General features: G+C 41.5%; 3 protein-coding genes across 3 annotated transcripts; 2 read left to right on the top strand and 1 right to left on the bottom strand.

Moving 5' to 3' along the window:
• The first annotated feature begins 2,301 nt into the window (after positions 1-2,301).
• On the top strand, positions 2,302-5,509 carry LOC102716088 (probable protein ABIL1). The gene is made up of 9 exons (XM_006646055.3): positions 2,302-2,870; positions 3,023-3,105; positions 3,797-3,947; positions 4,026-4,125; positions 4,207-4,290; positions 4,368-4,440; positions 4,531-4,568; positions 4,735-4,823; positions 4,997-5,509. Exons 1-9 carry the CDS (start codon positions 2,739-2,741, stop codon positions 5,150-5,152), a joined length of 906 nt encoding a protein of 301 aa, XP_006646118.2. The 5' UTR covers positions 2,302-2,738; the 3' UTR covers positions 5,153-5,509.
• An 80-nt stretch (positions 5,510-5,589) lies between these two features.
• On the bottom strand, positions 5,590-9,596 carry LOC102714233 (calcium-dependent protein kinase 1). The gene is made up of 9 exons (XM_006644320.3): positions 8,850-9,596; positions 7,833-7,976; positions 7,595-7,747; positions 7,176-7,291; positions 6,920-7,087; positions 6,514-6,641; positions 6,320-6,419; positions 6,035-6,138; positions 5,590-5,943 (listed from the first exon to the last, which is right to left on the bottom strand). Exons 1-8 carry the CDS (start codon positions 9,511-9,513, stop codon positions 6,052-6,054), a joined length of 1,560 nt encoding a protein of 519 aa, XP_006644383.2. The 5' UTR covers positions 9,514-9,596; the 3' UTR covers positions 5,590-5,943; positions 6,035-6,051.
• A 3,813-nt stretch (positions 9,597-13,409) lies between these two features.
• On the top strand, positions 13,410-17,955 carry LOC102713954 (uroporphyrinogen decarboxylase 1, chloroplastic). The gene is made up of 5 exons (XM_006644318.2): positions 13,410-13,623; positions 13,723-14,111; positions 15,211-15,495; positions 16,024-16,259; positions 17,523-17,955. The coding sequence occupies exons 1-5, from the start codon at positions 13,494-13,496 to the stop codon at positions 17,689-17,691; spliced, it is 1,209 nt and encodes a 402-aa protein (XP_006644381.1). The 5' UTR covers positions 13,410-13,493; the 3' UTR covers positions 17,692-17,955.
• The last annotated feature ends 1,074 nt before the right edge of the window (positions 17,956-19,029 follow it).

The following is a 19,029-nucleotide window of genomic DNA, read 5'->3' as shown; positions in this document are numbered from 1 at the left end:
CTACACGTTAGGGAATGCGTGTAATCTCAACCATCCGTTATTTCGTGAATGGTTGAGATATTATGCTACAGTGACTACAGTTTTTCCATTCATGAGCACTAGCGTATAGATTTTGGACAGTTGGATTCGGATCCAGTGTGACTGCATGCTTATGTTGGAGTGATGATGATGATCCCAAATTTTGTAGGGTTTGGTGGTGTTTGTGTTACTCCACATTCCATATATATATATATATATATATATATATATATATATATATGGACGAGCAGTATAGGCGATCGTTTTTTCTTTTTTTCGAGAAAAAATCCAAACGATACATTTGCAAACGAAAAATAAAACTTATATATATATATATATATATATATATATTATGTGTGTTTCTTTAACAATCTAAAAGTCAACAATAAAAAAAAGAGTAAAGTGCACCAGCGGTCCTTAAACTCGTGTGCATGTGTTATCTAGGTTCCTGAACTCTCAAAATACATTTTGGGTCCCCAAACTTGTCCAAAGGTGTCATATAGGTCCAAACAGACTCTGACCCACTCTATCCGCTGACGTGGCATACCTCAGTGGCGCCTACGAGAAGGGAGAGAAAAGAATAAGGATGAGAGAGAGGTACTGACATGTGGCACCCATATGGCCCCACCAACACGTAGGCGCTACCGTGGCATGCCACGTTAGCGGATAGAGTGGGTCGGAGCCCGTTTAGACCTATATGACATCCCCGGACAAGTTTAGGGACCCAAAAATGCATTTTGAGAGTTTAGTAACCTGGATGACACATGCACACAAGTTTAGGGATCGCTGGTGCACTTCACTCTAAAAAAAGCTATAATGAAAAAACTTCAAAACTAATTCTAAATTTACTATTGGTAATTCAAATTTAGCTTATAAAAAAAACAACAGCCAACAGCTCAAAAATGTGTGATAATGTCTGCCCTTCTTGCTGCAACAAAGAAAATTGCATTTGATAAGTTCTTTAAATGCCATTACGTGATTAGGTGTACCTAAATGCAGCCTAGTCAATCTTAGTACTACTATCAAGCAGCCAAAAACCATGAGCATTCATGAAACTACTACATGGCCAACCACCAGGGTTGCCCCATGGAAGCTTGTACTTGCAACAAACGTAGGACAGGGCTCCCCTCCTTGCTTGTTCAGCAACTGATCAGAATTAAAGCCATCTTCGGTTCTTTCTATTGGCTATTGCTGCAGGTACACATAGGATCCAGTCACTCGTTGTCCAGGCGAAAAAACTTCTTTTGTTCTGAACCCATGTGCTTTTCTTAGTTTTTTAAGTGGTAACTCATGGATTAGATTACTTGAATATGTGTGCTGGTTGGACTTTTTTGGTAAGACTCAAATTCAATAATGCAGCATGGCAGCATGCACTCACTGGTGATCTAATTCCTAGGTGAAATGAGCATGGCTACCGGGAGTTCAAACTAGGGGGTAAGTGGGTCCATATAAACTAATTAAGTGGCCGAGTTATCTATCTAATTAACTTATAAGCGGGTTATTAGGTTGATCTACTTACACTCCCAGTTCAAACACTGCACGTTAAGCTCTAACCATATCTCACTGCTCGAAATCACAACTTGGAATCACAGTGAAAAAATAGTGTACATAGTTGGTACTAGCTTCTTTGTCAATACCCGATTTGACCATTACATGAAATGCTATTGTGCTATTGTGTTAGTTTAATTTCATGTGCCATACCTAGAGCAAAGTGTCCATGAAAATCAAGAGTTTTCAATGAAATTTTCTAAGAATTGTCCCATGCATGGTGCATGCTACGGAAAAATCCTAGCACCGAAAGTTTATAGGGTTAATCATCATAATCCTATATGCATTTCCGGTTTGACTATTCTCTTTACATATTGTTTTTGAGTTATTTTTTATTGCTCAATAGTATGAATGGAAGTTAGGAGCTTCGGTACACGATACACCGTACCTGTTTACACGAACATTAAAGAGAAGGTCATGTGTACTTAACACCACTGTAATCATATCGGAAATAGGGAGATACGGTGTTACGAGGAAGTACTTCCTCAGCTAATCTCCGGCAACCTGTTAACCGCTTCCTCCCCGTACTGTACTCTGCAGCTTGTAATCTACTCCAGCCCAAGGACTACCACTGTACTGCTACAGCCCAAGTGCGCAGAGGTCTGGGTGGCCATAGCGATTAGCGAAACTCACCACCACCACCTCCAGGCTCCAGCTCCGTCTCCGTTCCAAGTCGTCGAGATGACGAGACAAACACGCGCCTTTTTCTAGTGGCCGCCGCAAGCATCAAGATCCATCCACCGGCGGAGAAGCAAACCACGCACGCACGCACGCGAGCCAGCGAGATCGATCGATCGATGGGCAGGCGGAAAGGCGGGCAATCGATTCCCTAATCTCGCTACCGCCAATCCGCCGAGCCAGCATTGACTACTTAAAGTGACCAGTAACCACCACCACCACCACCACCACGGCCGCCGTCGCCATCTCCCGCGCCCGCCCCCACCTGACTCCACTCCCGCTGCCCCCGCCACCACCACCACCGATACGCTGCTGCTGCTGCGGCGCGCGGCGAGGGGGTGTGGGGGGCATCGGTTCCTTGCTTCCTCCTCACGTGCCTTGGACCCGCCGCTAGCTCTAGCTCCCCCACGTTCGGGTTCGGCTCCCGTCCCGCACCGAACAAGAACTGCCGCGGGACTCGGGGCGAGCTCCGAGAGGAGAGGAGAGACGAGGGGATGATGCAGCAGCAGGCCTGGCCGGCGGGGCTTGGCCTCGCGGCCGTCGGGGTCGGGGAGGGCGGCGCCGGCCCGACCACCGTCGACGAGGCATCCATGGAGCGCAGCAAGAGCTTCGTCAAGGCGCTCCAGGTAGGCTCCCGGATCCGGGAGATCCCGCTTCGCGTTGGGGCTAGTTTTTTTTTTTTCCTTTTTTTGGTCTGAATTGAATTGCGCGCGGTGCCCTTGCTTGGGTTCTTGGTTCTTTGGTTGAACTGACGCACGCTTGGGTGCGCTTCGTGCAGGAGCTCAAGAACCTGCGGCCGCAGCTCTACTCGGCGTCGGAGTACTGCGAGAAGTCGTACCTCCACAGCGAGCAGAAGCAGATGTGAGATTTTTTTTTTCCTTCTTCCGTTTCTCCTGCGATTTCCCAGCCCTAGGGAGCAAATCTGTGACAAGGATTTGTGCGTTTGCTAATTATTGCTTGATTGATGTTGCTATGGGCCTAGCACATCATGAACTCGTTTATGATTGCTCTATCCACCTAGTTTCCCGTTTGGTGCTAGAAAGGTTGCGGTTGGTGTGCAGTAGGTTCTGATGGTGAATTAGTTCTGAGTTAATAGCATCTGGCTATGCTCTTCGTGTGAGCTGAGCATAGGCATAAAATAGCAGAAATAGATGGAGAAATTACTTGTGAAGTGGAAATTCGGGCCACATTTGGGAGTTGGACCACATGGATTTTACCAATCTTGCGAAATCTGATATTTTTTTCCCTATGAAGTTACTGCATTCACAATGAATTCATACTGATTCAACATAGGAAATTAATCTCGGTGCAAAGAAGGGTCTAGAAGTGTTAAGTCTGTTTACTTGCGAAAGTCCATCTGTTGTTTATTTTAGTCTACTTTGTAGGCTCTGAAATAGTCCTGCTTCTACTATCACTTTGTAGTGGAATGGATTGTTGCATCTGACTGCAGCGCAAAAGGAATGTATTCAGTTTCTGCTAGGTGACGAGTACACAAAAATGGAACATTCATTGAGGGCTCTCTGATCTGTTTTCACATGCTTATTTATGTCAGGGTTCTGGACAACTTGAAAGATTATGCTGTTAGGGCTTTGGTGAATGCAGTTGACCACCTTGGCACCGTTGCATACAAACTGACAGACTTGTATGAACAACAGGCTTCAGAAGTCTCTACTCTAGAGCTGAAAGTAGCATGCTTGAATCAGGTACTGTTGTTTAACTCAGGAATTTGTGTTGATACTGAACATGAGCTAGACTGACATTTATTACTGTTCAATGTCTAGCAAGTCCTCACCTGCCAAACTTACACGGATAAAGAAGGCCTTAGGCAGCAGCAGATGACCGGAACCGCCGGAAGACATCACAAACATTACATTGTACCAAGTAGGGATGTGTAAAAGCTGTCATTCTTCATCAAAGAAACTATTATCATCTAATTTAACTTGTTAATTCTCTTTGAGCTAGATTTGGCCAACAAAAGAATGCAGGCCTTCAATGAAATGCAAACCGATGCTGAGATTGACTCAAGGCCTAGACCTTATCCCTCAGGTACAATTTCTTGCCACTCAGCATACATTTGAAAGCTTGATATAAAGTGCCTGCACTAAATGGTTTTTTTTCTTCAGAAAAAACCCTTTTCTGGCATTTGGCTTCAGAGAAAAACTCCAAAAGCAATGGAGCACGCCAATCTGAATTTGTGTAAGCATGCTGCCTCTATTTTGCATATCGTAAAGCTGGACACTCACTCTATGATTCCTGTGTAATATTGTTGTTTTCTTGTTTTTTCAGCCTAGAAGAAACAAAGGCTACAAAACCTGCATCGAGAGGTTTCCCGCATTACTGTTTAATTGCTGTTATTGCTTAGTACGCCTCATTAGTGTGGTTTACTTTCATGATTGTCATTGAGTGTATCTTCATTACACGTGCTTCTGGATAGTTTTATAAAATTTGTACAGGTGGCAAACACCTCATCTAGAAGTTCTTCTGTTTCAGGCAAGGAACCATCAACATCTCCATTGCCCAAGCATCTACAGTCGAACTCAGCCAGCTCCAATTTTGCTATGCATAATGTTGGCATGAAGGTAAATTACTTGATGAATGGTTAAGACCTGACCTTTTTATGCTGTAAAACATGCAAAGAAGCATTATATCCTTTGGAATTCGTATTTTCCAGGTTTAAATGTTCATTTCCCACTATTGCAACTTTTCCTTCAAACATGCTTATATCTCAAAATTGCATGGCATGCATTTGCAGGATCAGCCTGTTGTGAGGCATCTATCATCATTTAGTTCTTTTGATAACCCAAGAGGGCGTCAAATCCAAAAGGCACCCCTCCGTACAAAAAGCATGCTAGCTGCTTTCTTTGTCAAGCACAAATCGGGAAAGATGAAAAACGTCTCTGTTCGTTGATAAAATTTCGAACCTCCAGTTTGTCCAGCCTTGTCACTCCAACCACAACCACGGAACTCAGATTACATCTACACTATATCTGTATCTTGTATATTGCTAGTGTTCTAGAGAAATCTTTTGGATAATTTTTTTGTCGTAATGTTAATGTCATCTTTGTGATGACCTAAATGTTATATAGATAGGTATAGAATAACAAACAGTATTCAGTATAAATGAATGTACAAGGAGTATATCAACCCCATTTTCCATTTGTGAAGATTATATGATGTGTTTGTATAGAATTAAAAAATTAAAAAAAAAAGCATACTACTTAGGTCCTTGAAGCATGTTCAGAAACGAGGGATCTATTTGCTGCTTCATGACCCGTGTGTAGATAAATAGAAGACTAAAATTGCACTTTGCACCTTATAAAACGAGCAACTTTGGCTCCTGACTAGAACAGTTAGAGTAGTACTGCTGGACACACCGAACGATTATAATCAACTCAAATATAGCTCGTTTTCATACGGCCGGGAGATTCAGAACCAAAGATTAAACTGTTTTTATCAGAATAACATATAGCCTTGCCTGATCTGATCACTGAAATCTGTTTTACAACACCTGATCTAACATGAACGATCAAGTGGCGCATGGTCACAGCAAGCTCATAAGAGCAGTTGGACCGATCATCTCATTGAGGTTACACGCCAAATCAAAGCAGCACTCGGATATCCATGATGGTCCAATCATCTACATATGAAAAACTATATGGCGCACAGCTCACTCCATTTGAGTACAAATTGGTCCTAGCCCTGGCAACAGGCATATGGATCTCAGATGATCAGGCCTCTAAATAGGTGTCTTGGAAGATAATGAGGAAAGATGTCTAAGCAGTATTCTTACAACAATTGTGAAGGAAGTTAGAACATGCGCCGTCGGTTAGGAGCAATTTCAGGGTTGTTGTTCCTCATCATGGCAACGAACTCCTGGTAGTTGATTCTTCCATCCTGTAGAAACAAATTAAGCATTGTAATAAATGGGCTACATAGCCAGCTCTCACCCAAATTCTAATTATAAGAATGTACATTAGGATTGGAAAGCTTTGGCATTCTCCTTGTAGGATGGTTGGGTCATGCACATTTTGTTGTCAAAGAGCTTGCCTTAAGATGTGTTACAGAGCATACTTACATGATCAGTATCTACTTCAGCGATGATCTCCTTAATCGTTTTATCATCTCCCATATCATATTTCTTCAGAGCTTCTTCCAGTTCATCTACTGTTATGCACCTGCTCAGAGAGATTTAAGCAATTAGAAAATTAATGAGAACTAACAAACTAACAACTGATACAACAAGACTCCAAAATTTTGATTTGAAGTTACCCGCTGTGGTCCTTATCAAAATATTCAAATGCTTTAAGTATGTGGTCTTCCTTCTCCAATTTGTTCATGTGCATTGTTGCTGATATGAACTCAGCATAGTCAATGGTTCCATTTCCATCAACATCTGCCTGTTTGGGAAACAAGGAAATAATGATATAATGGCATGTGCTTGAATCACCAGAAAGCTGTATACTATACATGCTACTGTCAAATTCTTCCATTTAAACATCATAAAGAAAAAAGAAAGCCATGTGAAGCTCAAAGTGGCTTCATTCTAAGTAGAATTTTGCTCCAGAATTTCAAATTGGAGAAGTTCCGGATGGAGTCAGATGGACATATAGAAAAATGTATAATATAAAAATATCTATGAAAAACTCAAGTATCTGCAGGTAGAGTAAAAGCATACCGCCTCCATCAGCTGTCTAATTTCTGATTCAGAAATTTTGGTGCCAAGTTTTGGTAAACCGGATCGTAGCTCCTCCAGAGTTATTGTCCCACTGTTATCAGTATCCAAGGATCTGAACATTTCTTTTAAGCCGGTAATCTCTTCCTCTGACAAATTCTCTGCAACAACCTAGTTTAATAAACAAAAGTGTCAGAATTGATTACTAATGCAATACTAGTGGGTAGCAGCGAAAAATAAATACTCCAAAGAGGAACACCTTCAGTGCAACTTTCTTAAGCTTGTTCATTGCCCTGAACTGCTTCATCCTGCTGATAACTGTAATGTCAAGTGGCTTGTCTGGGGCTTCTCCATCCTCTCTAATCCATGGGTGGTCTGTATGTTTAAAGTATTAGATTGTTATCTATATTTGCAAACAATAAAAAGTTGTTCATTCAGTTTATATAGAAACAAGAATAGCGTAAATTATCTATAAATAAGAAAAAGAGCAGAAAGCTCTTAAAAAGATGTAACAGACGAAAAGTGGGCATCTTCACTCTGAGGTACTACAGTAACTACTAGCTGCGTCAAGGTTTTTGCATGAAGAGAAATGATTGATCTCAATTTGCTACTAAACTACTAGACAGTGTGCATTTTTCTGCTGAAAAGAATGCCATTGAAGAGCTACTGTGGACTTACTCAAAATTTCAGCAGCAGTAAGGCGTTCTTTTGGGTCTTGCCGCAGCATCTTCTTAACCAAATCTTTCGCACCATTAGATATCGAAGGCCAAGGATCAGATGAGAAATCGATGCGGCCACGTAAGACTGCATCAAATATACCATCTTCACTCTCTGGAAAAATGAAGATAGAATATCTATGTTAAATCAATGGAAGAAAAAACTTTTACTGAAATAACAAAAGCAAACGTCACCTAACCTGCCCAAAATGGTGGAACACCAGAAAGAAGGATGTAAAGAATAACACCGGCGCTCCATATGTCAGCCTCTGCTCCATAGTTTCGTTTTAGCACCTCAGGAGCAACATAATATGCGCTTCCGACAAGGTCCTTGAAATGCTCCCCTGAAACATCCATAATAGGCATTTACTCAGTTTGCACATTTCAATAAAGAAATAAAGTCAAATTCATTTTTGTAAACAAAAACACAAACAGCACAATAACCCAACGGTAAATGCTGGAATACCCTATGTGACACAGACCCAAAACAACAAAATCCTCTGCAATGACCACCATGTCTGCATAATGCGGAATCTAGCTTCGCCCACTAAAGCCGTGTTCTCTTCAGATTGCTCACTGGATTATTGAAGTAGATTATTTGCTCCATGCTTCAAAAATATGTTTTCTGAAAAAAAAAATTCTACTGCATTGCTTAGACCACTTGTTTTAAGCTATTTATTAATTTTATTTCTTAAAATATTTAACTTATCAGTAGATAATCCGCGGAGATAATCTGCTCGATAATCTAAATCAAAAGGGTCTTTAAGTTCAGGTGGTATTTCTGTTACTGCTGAATTCCATTTTTAAGGTCTTACATGCTATCCCACCCACATTTAGCTACGACCAGGGGAGAAGATGCAACGCCTAATGTGCGGATCATGCAAATATACAATGTCATTTCTCGGTAACACCCTACAGGCTTAAACTTAACACAGAGTTTGCCCAGAGTCCAAGAATACTGTGGAGTAAATTGGATGGATCCGATGGTAACAAGATTAGCACAAAAACACTATCTGGAACATCTAAGTATGACACAGACTTAATGGCACTTGTGATATTGCCTCTTAGCCCCTAATTCTAGCAATGGTGAACTTCAGACCTGTCAAACCCAACAAATCTATCGAAGTCAACCCAAAATCCGCAAAAACTCAAACACTAGAGCAATCAAATCTGTTACGATCCATTCCTCTGTGAGATAGTGAACCTGAAGCACGCACCAGGCTTGAAGAAAACGGAGAGACCGAAGTCGGTGGCCTTGAGCGGCGAGTCCTCGCTCTTACTGAGGAACAAAAAGTTCTCCGGCTTGAGATCCCGGTGGAAAACCCCCATGGAGTGGCAGCTGTGCACGACGGCGACGATCTCGCGGCAGAGCGCGGCGGCGGCGCGCTCGGTGTAGTGGCCCCGGGCGATGATGCGGTCGAAGAGCTCCCCGCCCTCGCACAGCTCCATGATGAGGTTGACCGAGTGGCGGTCCTCGTAGGCGCCCCGGAGCTCGACGATGTTGCGGTGGCCCGTGAGGTGGTACATGATCTGCACCTCCCGGCGCACGTCCTCGATGTCGTCGCGGTGGACGAGCTTCCGCGTGGCGATGGACTTGCAGGCGAAGCGCTTCCCGGAGGCCTTGTGGGTGACGAGGTAGGTGACCCCGAACTGGCCCCGGCCGAGCTCGCGCCCGAAGGTGTAGGTCGCGCGGACGTCCTCCATCGGCCGCCCCAACACCCGCCCCATCGCCGCGTCCGCCGCCGCCGCCGCAGGCGGCGGCGGCGTCGGCTGCTGGGGCCTCGGCCACTGCTGCTGTTGCGGTTGCGGCGTGGGCTTGGGCTGGGGCGGCTGCGGCTGCTCGGGAGCGGGGCGGTTGTGGCGCGATGTGCGGTTGCCCATGGCTGGGAGTGGGAGCTGCTCGTCGTCGACAGGGGAGAGGAAGGCGATGGGGGGCTTCGGCCCTTTTGGGGGTTTGGGTTTGAACTGAGCAGCAGAAGCGCACGAGGGGTAGACTGGCGGTGATGCCGACGCTCTCGATCGGCTCCGCGGAGACGACCGAGACCGAGGAGGGAGGGAGAGGTGGAAGACGAGACCGCGACCGGCGCTGCGGTTATCGCGCGTGAGGCGGCCTGCGAGTTGCGACCCACGGGAATGATCGGGTGCGGAGGGCGACGCCGTGCGGCGGGGTGGGGGGGGGGGTCTGGTGTGGCGTGCGGATCTGGCTAGTGGCTAGGGGAGTTGGGGCTCGGGGGTTGGATGGAACCGTGGAGGAAGGAGGGTGGAAACGCGGGGGGTGGGTGGTCCCCGCCCGGGTTCGTTAGGACGGTGGGGACGCGGAGTCAGTGGGAGTTGGTGGTGGGCTCACGGCTGTCGATGGTGATTGATGCTGTCCTTTTGCTCACGCGGCGCGGCGGGTGTTTGGAGTTGGCGGCTCGGCGTGGATATTTTTGGACAGCGAATGAGCGAATCCGTGCCCTGTGGTGCACGGGCTGAGGGTATTCCCAATCTAATTAGGATGGTGTCTATAACATTAATTAAGTTATCATCTAGGATGAAAAATGATGTGTCAAGTGAATAAATAAGTAAAGAGAATGAAATCATGTCTTGGTTTCTACACAACATTCAAGATATCATGTGAGATAAGTAGCATTAAATTGAAGTATGGAATAGTGGTGTTTGCATTGGAGGAGTAGTGTCTAGTACTAGTTTCTTGCTGATGTGGAGTTTATGAAAACTACATCTAGTGTTATGGGTTGGGAATGCCATAAGACACACTAGACACACTGTGCTTATCATTTCTCATTTTCAGCTAAAAATACAGGACATATGTATAAATAAACAATAATTTATAAACAATATATATATATTCTTATTGATGAGGCTAAAACGTAAAGTACAATGAAGCATATCTAAATTAACTCCAAATTTAAGATTAAAAATTAGAATTTTTTCTTATACATAAGTATAAGCAAAAGCATGGAGCTGACGGTTGGGCAAGTTTATCTGTATCAGGGTTTCCCTTACCGTTCTTTCCGCGAAAACCGCGGCGCCGCGCTCCCGTAGATCCCGTAAGATAACCGCCAAAACCGCAAAAATCGTAACAAATTTGAAAACAAAAAATTTGAATTTAAAACCGCGCAGTAAATACTTGCTAAAACAACGCATGAAAACCGCGGTAACCGTGGTTTCCCACACGGTTTTTGCGGCCAAAACCGCGGTTACCACGAGGAAACCGCGGTTACTGCGAGGAGATCGCAGGTGTGCTGTCAAATGCAAAAAAAACATTAAAAAATCTTTAAAAATACATGAAAAATAGGAAAATAGTTTGTGACTATATTTGTGAGTTGTGACATAGGAAAAATAGGAAAATAGAACATGTTTTAAGGAAAACAAGAAAATTTTCACATAACATTTTCTGAATTCTTGATATTGCAACATAAACATACACCGTCATATCATACTTCACCAAATAATTCACACTAATAACAAATAACAGCAACTTTATTTTGATTGCTACGTAACAACTATACCTACTACCCATTATTACTAACATGCTCATATAATTTTTCTCCATACATATTTTCCATATATCCATCGTCGTATATTTGTATTTCAATTATTTACCCTAGTGTCTAGTGCAAATTAATAATGACTCAACAACAAAATATTTTTAACCATCTTCCTATGAAATATTATTTACAATAGGCTATTTTTTAAGTTTGTTTTCCGAAATTATCGTTTATGATTTTTAATTACGCCGAAAATACACTTTGTCATGAATTTCTTTGACAAAACTACATTATATATCAACCTATACGATATATATTTTTTCCATTAAATTTCCTCAAAATTTTTAAATTCTCCTCAAATTTAAACTCGGTTACTGTGGCTTACCGAAGCCGTGTCTCCACGGACCCCGTGGTTATCGCCGCGGTAACCGTGAGATCGGAAACCCTAAATTCAGTATAGCTTTTATCTTAGAACTAACATATGTATGTGTGTTGTGTGTATATATGTGTGCGTGACTATTATATGTATCCCTAGAGGATAACTAGTCTATATCCTCTCCCTAGCAAGGCCCAAGTACTATTTTATATCTCAACCAAATGTTAGTCAAAAGGTTTCTTGCGGGTCAATCCTCTTTTGGGCTTTCTCATGCCCACATAAGCCATCTCTCGTTGTTTCATAGAAATTGTGTGTAACATACGATCATCGTGTAGTAACAACACAATTTATATGGAGTAACAGTGTTAAAATATAGTCATGATGATCTATTTTTAAGCACTTTTTTCTCTAACAAAGGATACAAACGTTTTTAAAAAATAATATATCAGGTGAGAGATAACGTTGTTTAAAGTTTAAAATCTTAAGAATCACTCATCACCTCAGGAACTGTGCAATAACAATATGTTTATTATGCAGTAACAACATAACTTATACGTAGCAACAATGTAGAAACATCATCATGGGGATCTACTTTTTAAAAGCACTTTTTTCTAACAGATAGGTAAAAATGTTTTTAAAAATAATATACGAGCTAAGAGATAAATTTGTTTAAAGTTTGAAATCTTACGAGTATTTATAGAAATTATACATGTATACACTAATGCTGTGGCAAATAACTGTACAATAATATTGCAACTTCTACATAACGGTGCTTCCACATCATCACGATCTATTGAAGCATTGGTTTCGTACGGATGTCATATCTACACTATAATATAATAACACATTACACTAACATTATTATGAATTACATTAACACACTGTGTTACTATAAAACATGTATATTGTTATTGTACAATTACGATAACATCGTGATAGAAATGTATGTATTAATATATATATTTTTTTATAGATTCATTAGCATATATATAAATCTAGTTAAAACTAGAAAATATTACAACATGGAACGAAGGAAATACATGTTTTTGACCTAGATAAACGGTGAGGCCAAGTTCGGCCAGCTGGGTGTAAGTTAACTTATATGTGACACGAAAAACGTAGTAATAGATGAGTACATGATTAATTAATTATTAATTATTAAAAAATATAAAATAGATTAATATGATTTTTAAAACAACTTTTCTATAGAAAATTTTTGCAAAAAATACAATATTTAACAGTTCATAAAGCGTTCGCGCGGAAAACGAAAGATGCTTACTTAACGTAAAAGGGGGCTAAATGAGGCCTAAGAGCAGGTACAATAGAAGTGCTAAGCTGACTCCAAAAACAATGTTGCTGAGTTGGCAAAAACAAAGAAGGAGAAAGAAAATGGATGGATGCTTAATTTAGAGCCAGGTTACACACACAAACCAAGAAAAAGTACTACTTATAAGATAAAGAAAGAGATGTGATAGGGTACATAAAGAATATAATATTATTGTCATGATAGAATAAGCTGAAAATTAGAGTCTCTTATTATATGTGTGAACTACAAGATTACTTGTGTATGATATGGAATGAAATTAGAGTAGACAACAGATGCTACCATTAATCTTGCTCTAAGAAGGAAGTTTTACCGCATCTACCACGATTATACCAAATTTTACTGGCAAATATAACTTACATATGGATAAAGAATATGAATACCAGTAAATTGAATCGTTTGGAATAGTTTAACATGTAAAATAAGCTAAACTTGAGTAGAACTTTTAGAAGCAAAATGGATTTCTTTTCCTTTTTTTTTTATATATACAGCTGCCTTCGTGGCATGCCAGCTCCTTCCCCGTTGGCCCACGAGGCCACCACCAGACCGGAATTCGGGCCCCGCTTCCGTGCTCCTTCTCCACCCAAACCCCAAACTCCCCGACCCCCAAGCAGGATTAGATAAGCAAAAGAGCCACCTAAGCCCACGGCGCGAAGTCGCCGCCACCGCTATGATGTCTCCGTCGGCCGCCGCCGCCTTCCTTGCCACGGCGCCGGCGTCCTCCTCCCCCACCTCCACCCACTGCCGGCGCAGGCGCCTCCCCGTCATCTCCGCATCCCTCGCGTCTTCCTCCTCATCTGGTAAAACCAACCCCCTCTGCGTTTACTAATTACGGGTAACCCTCTCTCTCGCCAGTTCCCACCATTTCCTCCCTAATCTGACCACTGCCGCGTGCCCAGAGGAGCCACTGTTGGTGCGGGCGGCGAGGGGCGAGGACGGGCTGCCGCGGCCACCGGCATGGATGATGCGGCAGGCCGGCCGGTACATGGCGGCGTACCAGGCGCTCGCCAAGCGCCATCCCTCGTTCCGGGAGCGGTCGGAGACGACCGACCTCATCGTCGACATCACTCTGCAACCGTGGCGCGCCTTCGCGCCCGACGGCGTCATCCTGTTCTCGGACATACTCACGCCGCTGCCGGCCATTGGGGTGCCGTTCGATATCTCCGACTCCAAGGGGCCGGTGATCCAGTCTCCTGTGCGGTCCGAGGAGCAGGTGAGGGAACTCACCCCCATTGACCTCGAGAAGCTCCGGTTTGTCGGGGAGTCGCTCAAGATCCTGCGCAGTGAGGTAATGCACACACATTTTTGGCCTATGGAAATCCCCTTTCTGTTAAAAACTTTTGTTGTATGAATTTGGGTTAAGGGTTCACGACTTAAATCTAGCTTTATCAGCTGTCAAGTATGCTGAAAGTCAACACTCATGTAAGGATTTTACCAAGAAGCTGTGTTGGCCTTACAAGATTGAATTAAAATTTGGTTCAGCTTTGTTTTTATGAAAATTCTACTAGGGGATGGTGTGTTTTTTATATGTTAGTTTAGTTCTATGCTGGCATAGTTACCATGATTCACAAAAGATGCTCCCATAGACTTGTGGAGTTGTACATGTCAGCACTAATTTCACGCACTTGTATAATTTGCTAACATTGGTGCAAGTGGTGCTCTGACAATGGTTATGTTAATAGACTCAGGTGGTTCGAAACCACCAGCTCACAATTCTCATCAAGCCCACTGTGTAGCATATGCAAAGTAGTGGATTAACTTGGTGCCCATTAGTATCTTCGAGTAATTCTTCTTCCATGCATGACAACCAGCTAAAATCAAATATCAGGAAAATTAGCTTTCATAAAATACTATGCAAATTAAGGAAGTATGACATTTTTGATGACCAGTCATTGTGCAACCACATGGTTGGGAAAATGGGAATGCAGATTATATGCTATAGAAGATATGTGGAACTGTGGAAGTTGTTAAGTTCAAAATCATAATGTCAGTAGGTTATGCCGTGGCACCTTTTTTTTTTGTAACTATTGGTCACGTGTATGTATTTCCAGAGTCTCCTCCTTTTCTATGCTATATTTAAATGCTTGTGATAATAGTTGTTTTAAACTGTTGGTATCCACATTGTTGCGTGATTACTCAACCTTCCAGCAGCCAGTGAGTTGCTGGCCAGGCTGTGGCCAAACATCGGAATTCGGTATAATGATGTTGGTGAATGGTTTCTGCTCTATTTGGATATTTTTCTCTCTCCAAATAACTATTCAGGAACACCAATGACATAATAGATTCATATTGTGAAAATGTATTGCACTAAATTCAGTTTCTCTCTCGCTAAATGTTTTTTGCTTTGTTTGGTGCTTATACATCGCGCTTTCTCCTTTACCCTCTAGATTGATGGAAAAGCTGCTTTGCTAGGATTCGTGGGGGCCCCATGGACAATCGCAACTTATGTTGTTGAAGGCGGAATGACCAACACTTACACAAATATAAAGAGCATGTGCCACACTGCACCAAATGTCTTGAGGGGACTTCTGTCTCACCTTGCAGAAGCGATATCTGACTACATTGTTTACCAAGTAAACTCTGGGGCTCAATGTATACAAATATTTGATTCATGGGGTGGACAACTTCCGCCTCATGTATGGGAGCAGTGGTCAAAACCATATATCAAGCAGGTAGCTTTCCTTTCTTGTTCCCATTTGTTTCCTTATGAGTTATTTCATGATGAGTGGCAGCTTTAAGGTCAACCAGGTTGGTTCTACACAGTATACTGCTGTATTAATGAACATACCCCTGATTGTTTTGAAAAACTTTTCTTATTCCCATGTATTTAGCCAGATATACTTCTTTTAACTCTGTGCAACTTCTGTCTGCGCATTCAGGTTTGGTATGGTTATGATTGCAAGTTCCTCCATAACCTGTGAAAAAACATATAAATAAACCAGGAAGGCAGAAAAGAACCAAACCATTGCAAACAATGAGAAATAAATGTAAATTTCAGCATCTCATTGTGTATTCATGCACATGGATGCTATAGTTTAATTTTGATCTGCAAGACTGCATCCGCCATCAGTGTATATGATTGACTTAATTTACCATAAACGTTAATTCTCTTGTGCTCCAAACTTTTCAGCTTGTAAAGTTTATGTTTTGAATTTTGCTGAATCTATTCTTTGAGTTTCATTGAACTATTTCATTGGCAGATTGTGAATAAGATTAAGATTGAGTGCCCCCATGTACCACTTGTTCTGTATATAAATGGAAATGGAGGATTGCTTGAGCGAATGACGGACACAGGAGTCGATGTTATTGGTCTTGACTGGACAGTGGATATGGCAGATGGAAGGAGGCGTCTTGGTAATGGAATCAGTGTACAGGGGAATGTTGACCCAGCATATCTATTTTCTCCATTACCAGTGTTGACCGATGAAATTCATAGGTCAGTTAAAACTCCATCATGTATTTTTACTTTGTGGTCATTTAAGTTTATGATACTTACACTTGAAATGCTTCATCAATGAGGTCTCCAAACTGTCCATAATATGTGTTTTTTTTTTTTTGGTATCAATAGCTATTGAACACATCTCACTGAACTTCTAGAGCTGCTATATTTGATAATCTCAGTTTATCTGTACAGTTTGTGCAAATGTTTAATTTATGATGTGTTCAGTTGTGTAAGAATGAAAATGTCTGCAGTATTTTCTGTTAAATGTCTTGAACTCTTGACTGATAACAAAACATAGATGAATGCCTCACATTATTGAATCCATGTAGCCAATTAAATAAAGCAAAATGATAACACACAAGAGGGTTAAGTGTAGGACGTGCCATTCGAAGACCGAGAGGGTTGAGGTGAACATGTGGATGGCATCATTGTGAGGTGCCAAGTGGGTGGTTTGAGGTGGGCTTGGTAGTATGACTTACTTTCTCCGTTTCAAAATATAAACATTTTTAGGTTGTTTAGTAGAGATTAATGTTAAGGAGAAAAGAATTCCTCAAGAAATGTGGAATGATTGGAGGTGGAAGGGTAAGTGGGGGTGATATGAGAATTTTTCCATCGTTTCTCTTTTTGGAAGAAAAAGGGAAACAACTTATTTTCAAGCGAAAAATAATTTGTTGGCAAAACTTTTATATACTTGTTCATAGTGATTCAAAGGCAAATGTTCTAAAATAAACTGCGATGAAAAAACCACAAATTCAACTCCAAAATTAGGTTTTAAATTTTAAATTTTGGCTTATAAACAGTTGCATAAGCGAAACGATGGGAGCCGTAATAGTACTAGAAATGCTTATACTATGGAATAAGATTTGAATCCTAAAATGACTATATTTTGCAATGGAGTAATTTATAATAAAAAGAATTAATGTACATGTTAAATGCTTATGAGGGATTTGGTTGTAGGTACCCAACTACAAATGTTAGTCATATTATTGAATAGTAAGATTAATCAGGATTAGGTGTATCAACCCTGTTCTTGTCGCACAATTTCAAACTTCATGTTTTTTATACTGGCATAGGTGAGTAGGAGTGCACCTATGTTCACTGTTGAGCCCTTGATGTTTGCTTGTGGAGTAGGAGTTGTATATCAGTTAATGCACAGATGGGTTGAACCTTCTAGTGATTCATTACATTCCAAATACATATATAGAATCGGCATTAAAGACTGCCAATGGTTGCTCACCCACATCTTCTACTCTGCAGGGTTGTGAAATCAGCTGGTCCAAAAGGTCATATACTGAACTTGGGCCACGGTGTTCTTGTAAAAACACCAGAGGAAGCTGTTGCTCATTTCTTTGATGTCACGAGGAGCTTGAGATATGACACTCTTTTCCAAGGTTGTGTTACTAAAGAATTAGAGCCTGCTGCTTAACAATGGCCAGTGGCATTGTTGTCAGATTTTTTTTAATCAGCTGATCCATGTTGTACCATCATATTTTTGCCTGCAAGCTCAAAACCTTTGCTTCTTTTGCTGTCCATGTTTGTGTAGAGATATCATGATTCATGACCAGGCCAATTCATATTTATTCATTACTATTATTTGCCAGCTTTATTCCTTCATCCATGCACAAAACAATGCCACCTGGTTTTACAAGGAATGCGGAGTAGGTTCAAGTAGTTTTGTCCATTTGTCTTTTTTGAACTCGTTGCATCTGTCTTCATTCCAGTTAGGAACTACTAGGATTGATCTGCTGCATTTACTGCAGTTTTGTATCATATCTTCTTCACTGGTACTGGTATTTTAACCTACCTTACTTTAATTAGAGTAGCGCCAGGATTACCTGTGAATCTATATTTGCTCCAGTGTCAGGTAGCCCATGTGCTGGCATGCTGTCCAAGCATAAAATATCATAGATCTTTCTTTCTGGTCATTTGTTTGGGCATTAAGTATGATGCAACAACTAACAGGAAAAAAAAAGTGTTTAGTGCCTTTGTAGCAAAGTTCATGTCGCTTGCAGACGTACAGTATTGATACATCTTTTGTGTTAAATTGACATCACTTTTGTTATTGATCAAATGTTTGATTTTTTATTCTTCTGTCAAACAAGTACGGAATGCATGGGGGGCTGGGGAGGAGGGCATGTATGAGATTTTTGATTTGCTTAGATGTTTTCAGATTATCATCCAACAGAGACTGGATTTGATTGATGGAATGAAAATTTTCAAATATTTGATCACTAGGCGAACCCATGACATTGTTTTCCCTGTAAATTCCTGTTATCCCATTGGGCCAATCAAGTGGTTGGTAAAGGATATCCTTGTTAGATTCGTCACTTTGCAAGGCTGATCAGCAGATGCCTTTTCTGCAACTAAACGTGTGTTCTTTACCAAAAAAAAAATCAATTAGTCTCACTGAGAGCATTTGTTCTCGTATTTGACTCCCATACTGAAGTCTTCATATTTAACGATGCTCGAGAGCATTGTTCCCAGCATATGAGCTTGGATTATCTCATTCCCATTGCATTCTGCAGTGTCTTGCACTACATGATGACTACAGTATATCGGAGGTTACAATTTGGTGGCGTGCCCTCCATGGGGTCAGGATATCATCAGGGGAAATTTGCAACCGTGCCATTATAATTTTGCAAAGTTAGAAATATGCCACTGGTATCTCAATGACATGTAGGGTCCACGTGAGTCAATGACAAGTGGGTCAGGATGGCATATCTACGATTTCGCAAAATTATAATGGCATCTTTGTAATTTTCCC

The sequence above is a fragment of the Oryza brachyantha genome, chromosome 1 (assembly GCF_000231095.2).
Source record: "Oryza brachyantha chromosome 1, ObraRS2, whole genome shotgun sequence".
Lineage (NCBI taxonomy): Eukaryota > Viridiplantae > Streptophyta > Magnoliopsida > Poales > Poaceae > Oryza > Oryza brachyantha.
Note: the sequence above shows the minus strand (reverse complement) of the source record. Positions and strands in the feature narration are given on the sequence as shown.

What these genes read in the sequence shown, in the direction of transcription:
- LOC102716088 (XM_006646055.3), top strand. Translation starts at nt 2,739, where the DNA reads ATGATGCAGCAGCAGGCCTGGCCGGCGGGGCTTGGCCTCGCGGCCGTC. An exon ending in GCACGCCAATCTGAATTTGT is followed by an intron (nt 4,441 to 4,530) that starts GTAAGCATGCTG and finishes TTGTTTTTTCAG; the next exon opens with CCTAGAAGAAACAAAGGCTA. An exon ending in TGCATAATGTTGGCATGAAG is followed by an intron (nt 4,824 to 4,996) that starts GTAAATTACTTG and finishes ATGCATTTGCAG; the next exon opens with GATCAGCCTGTTGTGAGGCA.
- LOC102713954 (XM_006644318.2), top strand. Translation starts at nt 13,494, where the DNA reads ATGATGTCTCCGTCGGCCGCCGCCGCCTTCCTTGCCACGGCGCCGGCG. An exon ending in CAAAACCATATATCAAGCAG is followed by an intron (nt 15,496 to 16,023) that starts GTAGCTTTCCTT and finishes TTTCATTGGCAG; the next exon opens with ATTGTGAATAAGATTAAGAT. An exon ending in TTGACCGATGAAATTCATAG is followed by an intron (nt 16,260 to 17,522) that starts GTCAGTTAAAAC and finishes TCTACTCTGCAG; the next exon opens with GGTTGTGAAATCAGCTGGTC.
- LOC102714233 (XM_006644320.3), bottom strand. Translation starts at nt 9,513, where the DNA reads ATGGGCAACCGCACATCGCGCCACAACCGCCCCGCTCCCGAGCAGCCG. An exon ending in CTCCGTTTTCTTCAAGCCTG is followed by an intron (nt 7,977 to 8,849) that starts GTGCGTGCTTCA and finishes TGGATGTTTCAG; the next exon opens with GGGAGCATTTCAAGGACCTT. An exon ending in CTGAAGTAGATACTGATCAT is followed by an intron (nt 6,139 to 6,319) that starts GTAAGTATGCTC and finishes TTGTTTCTACAG; the next exon opens with GATGGAAGAATCAACTACCA.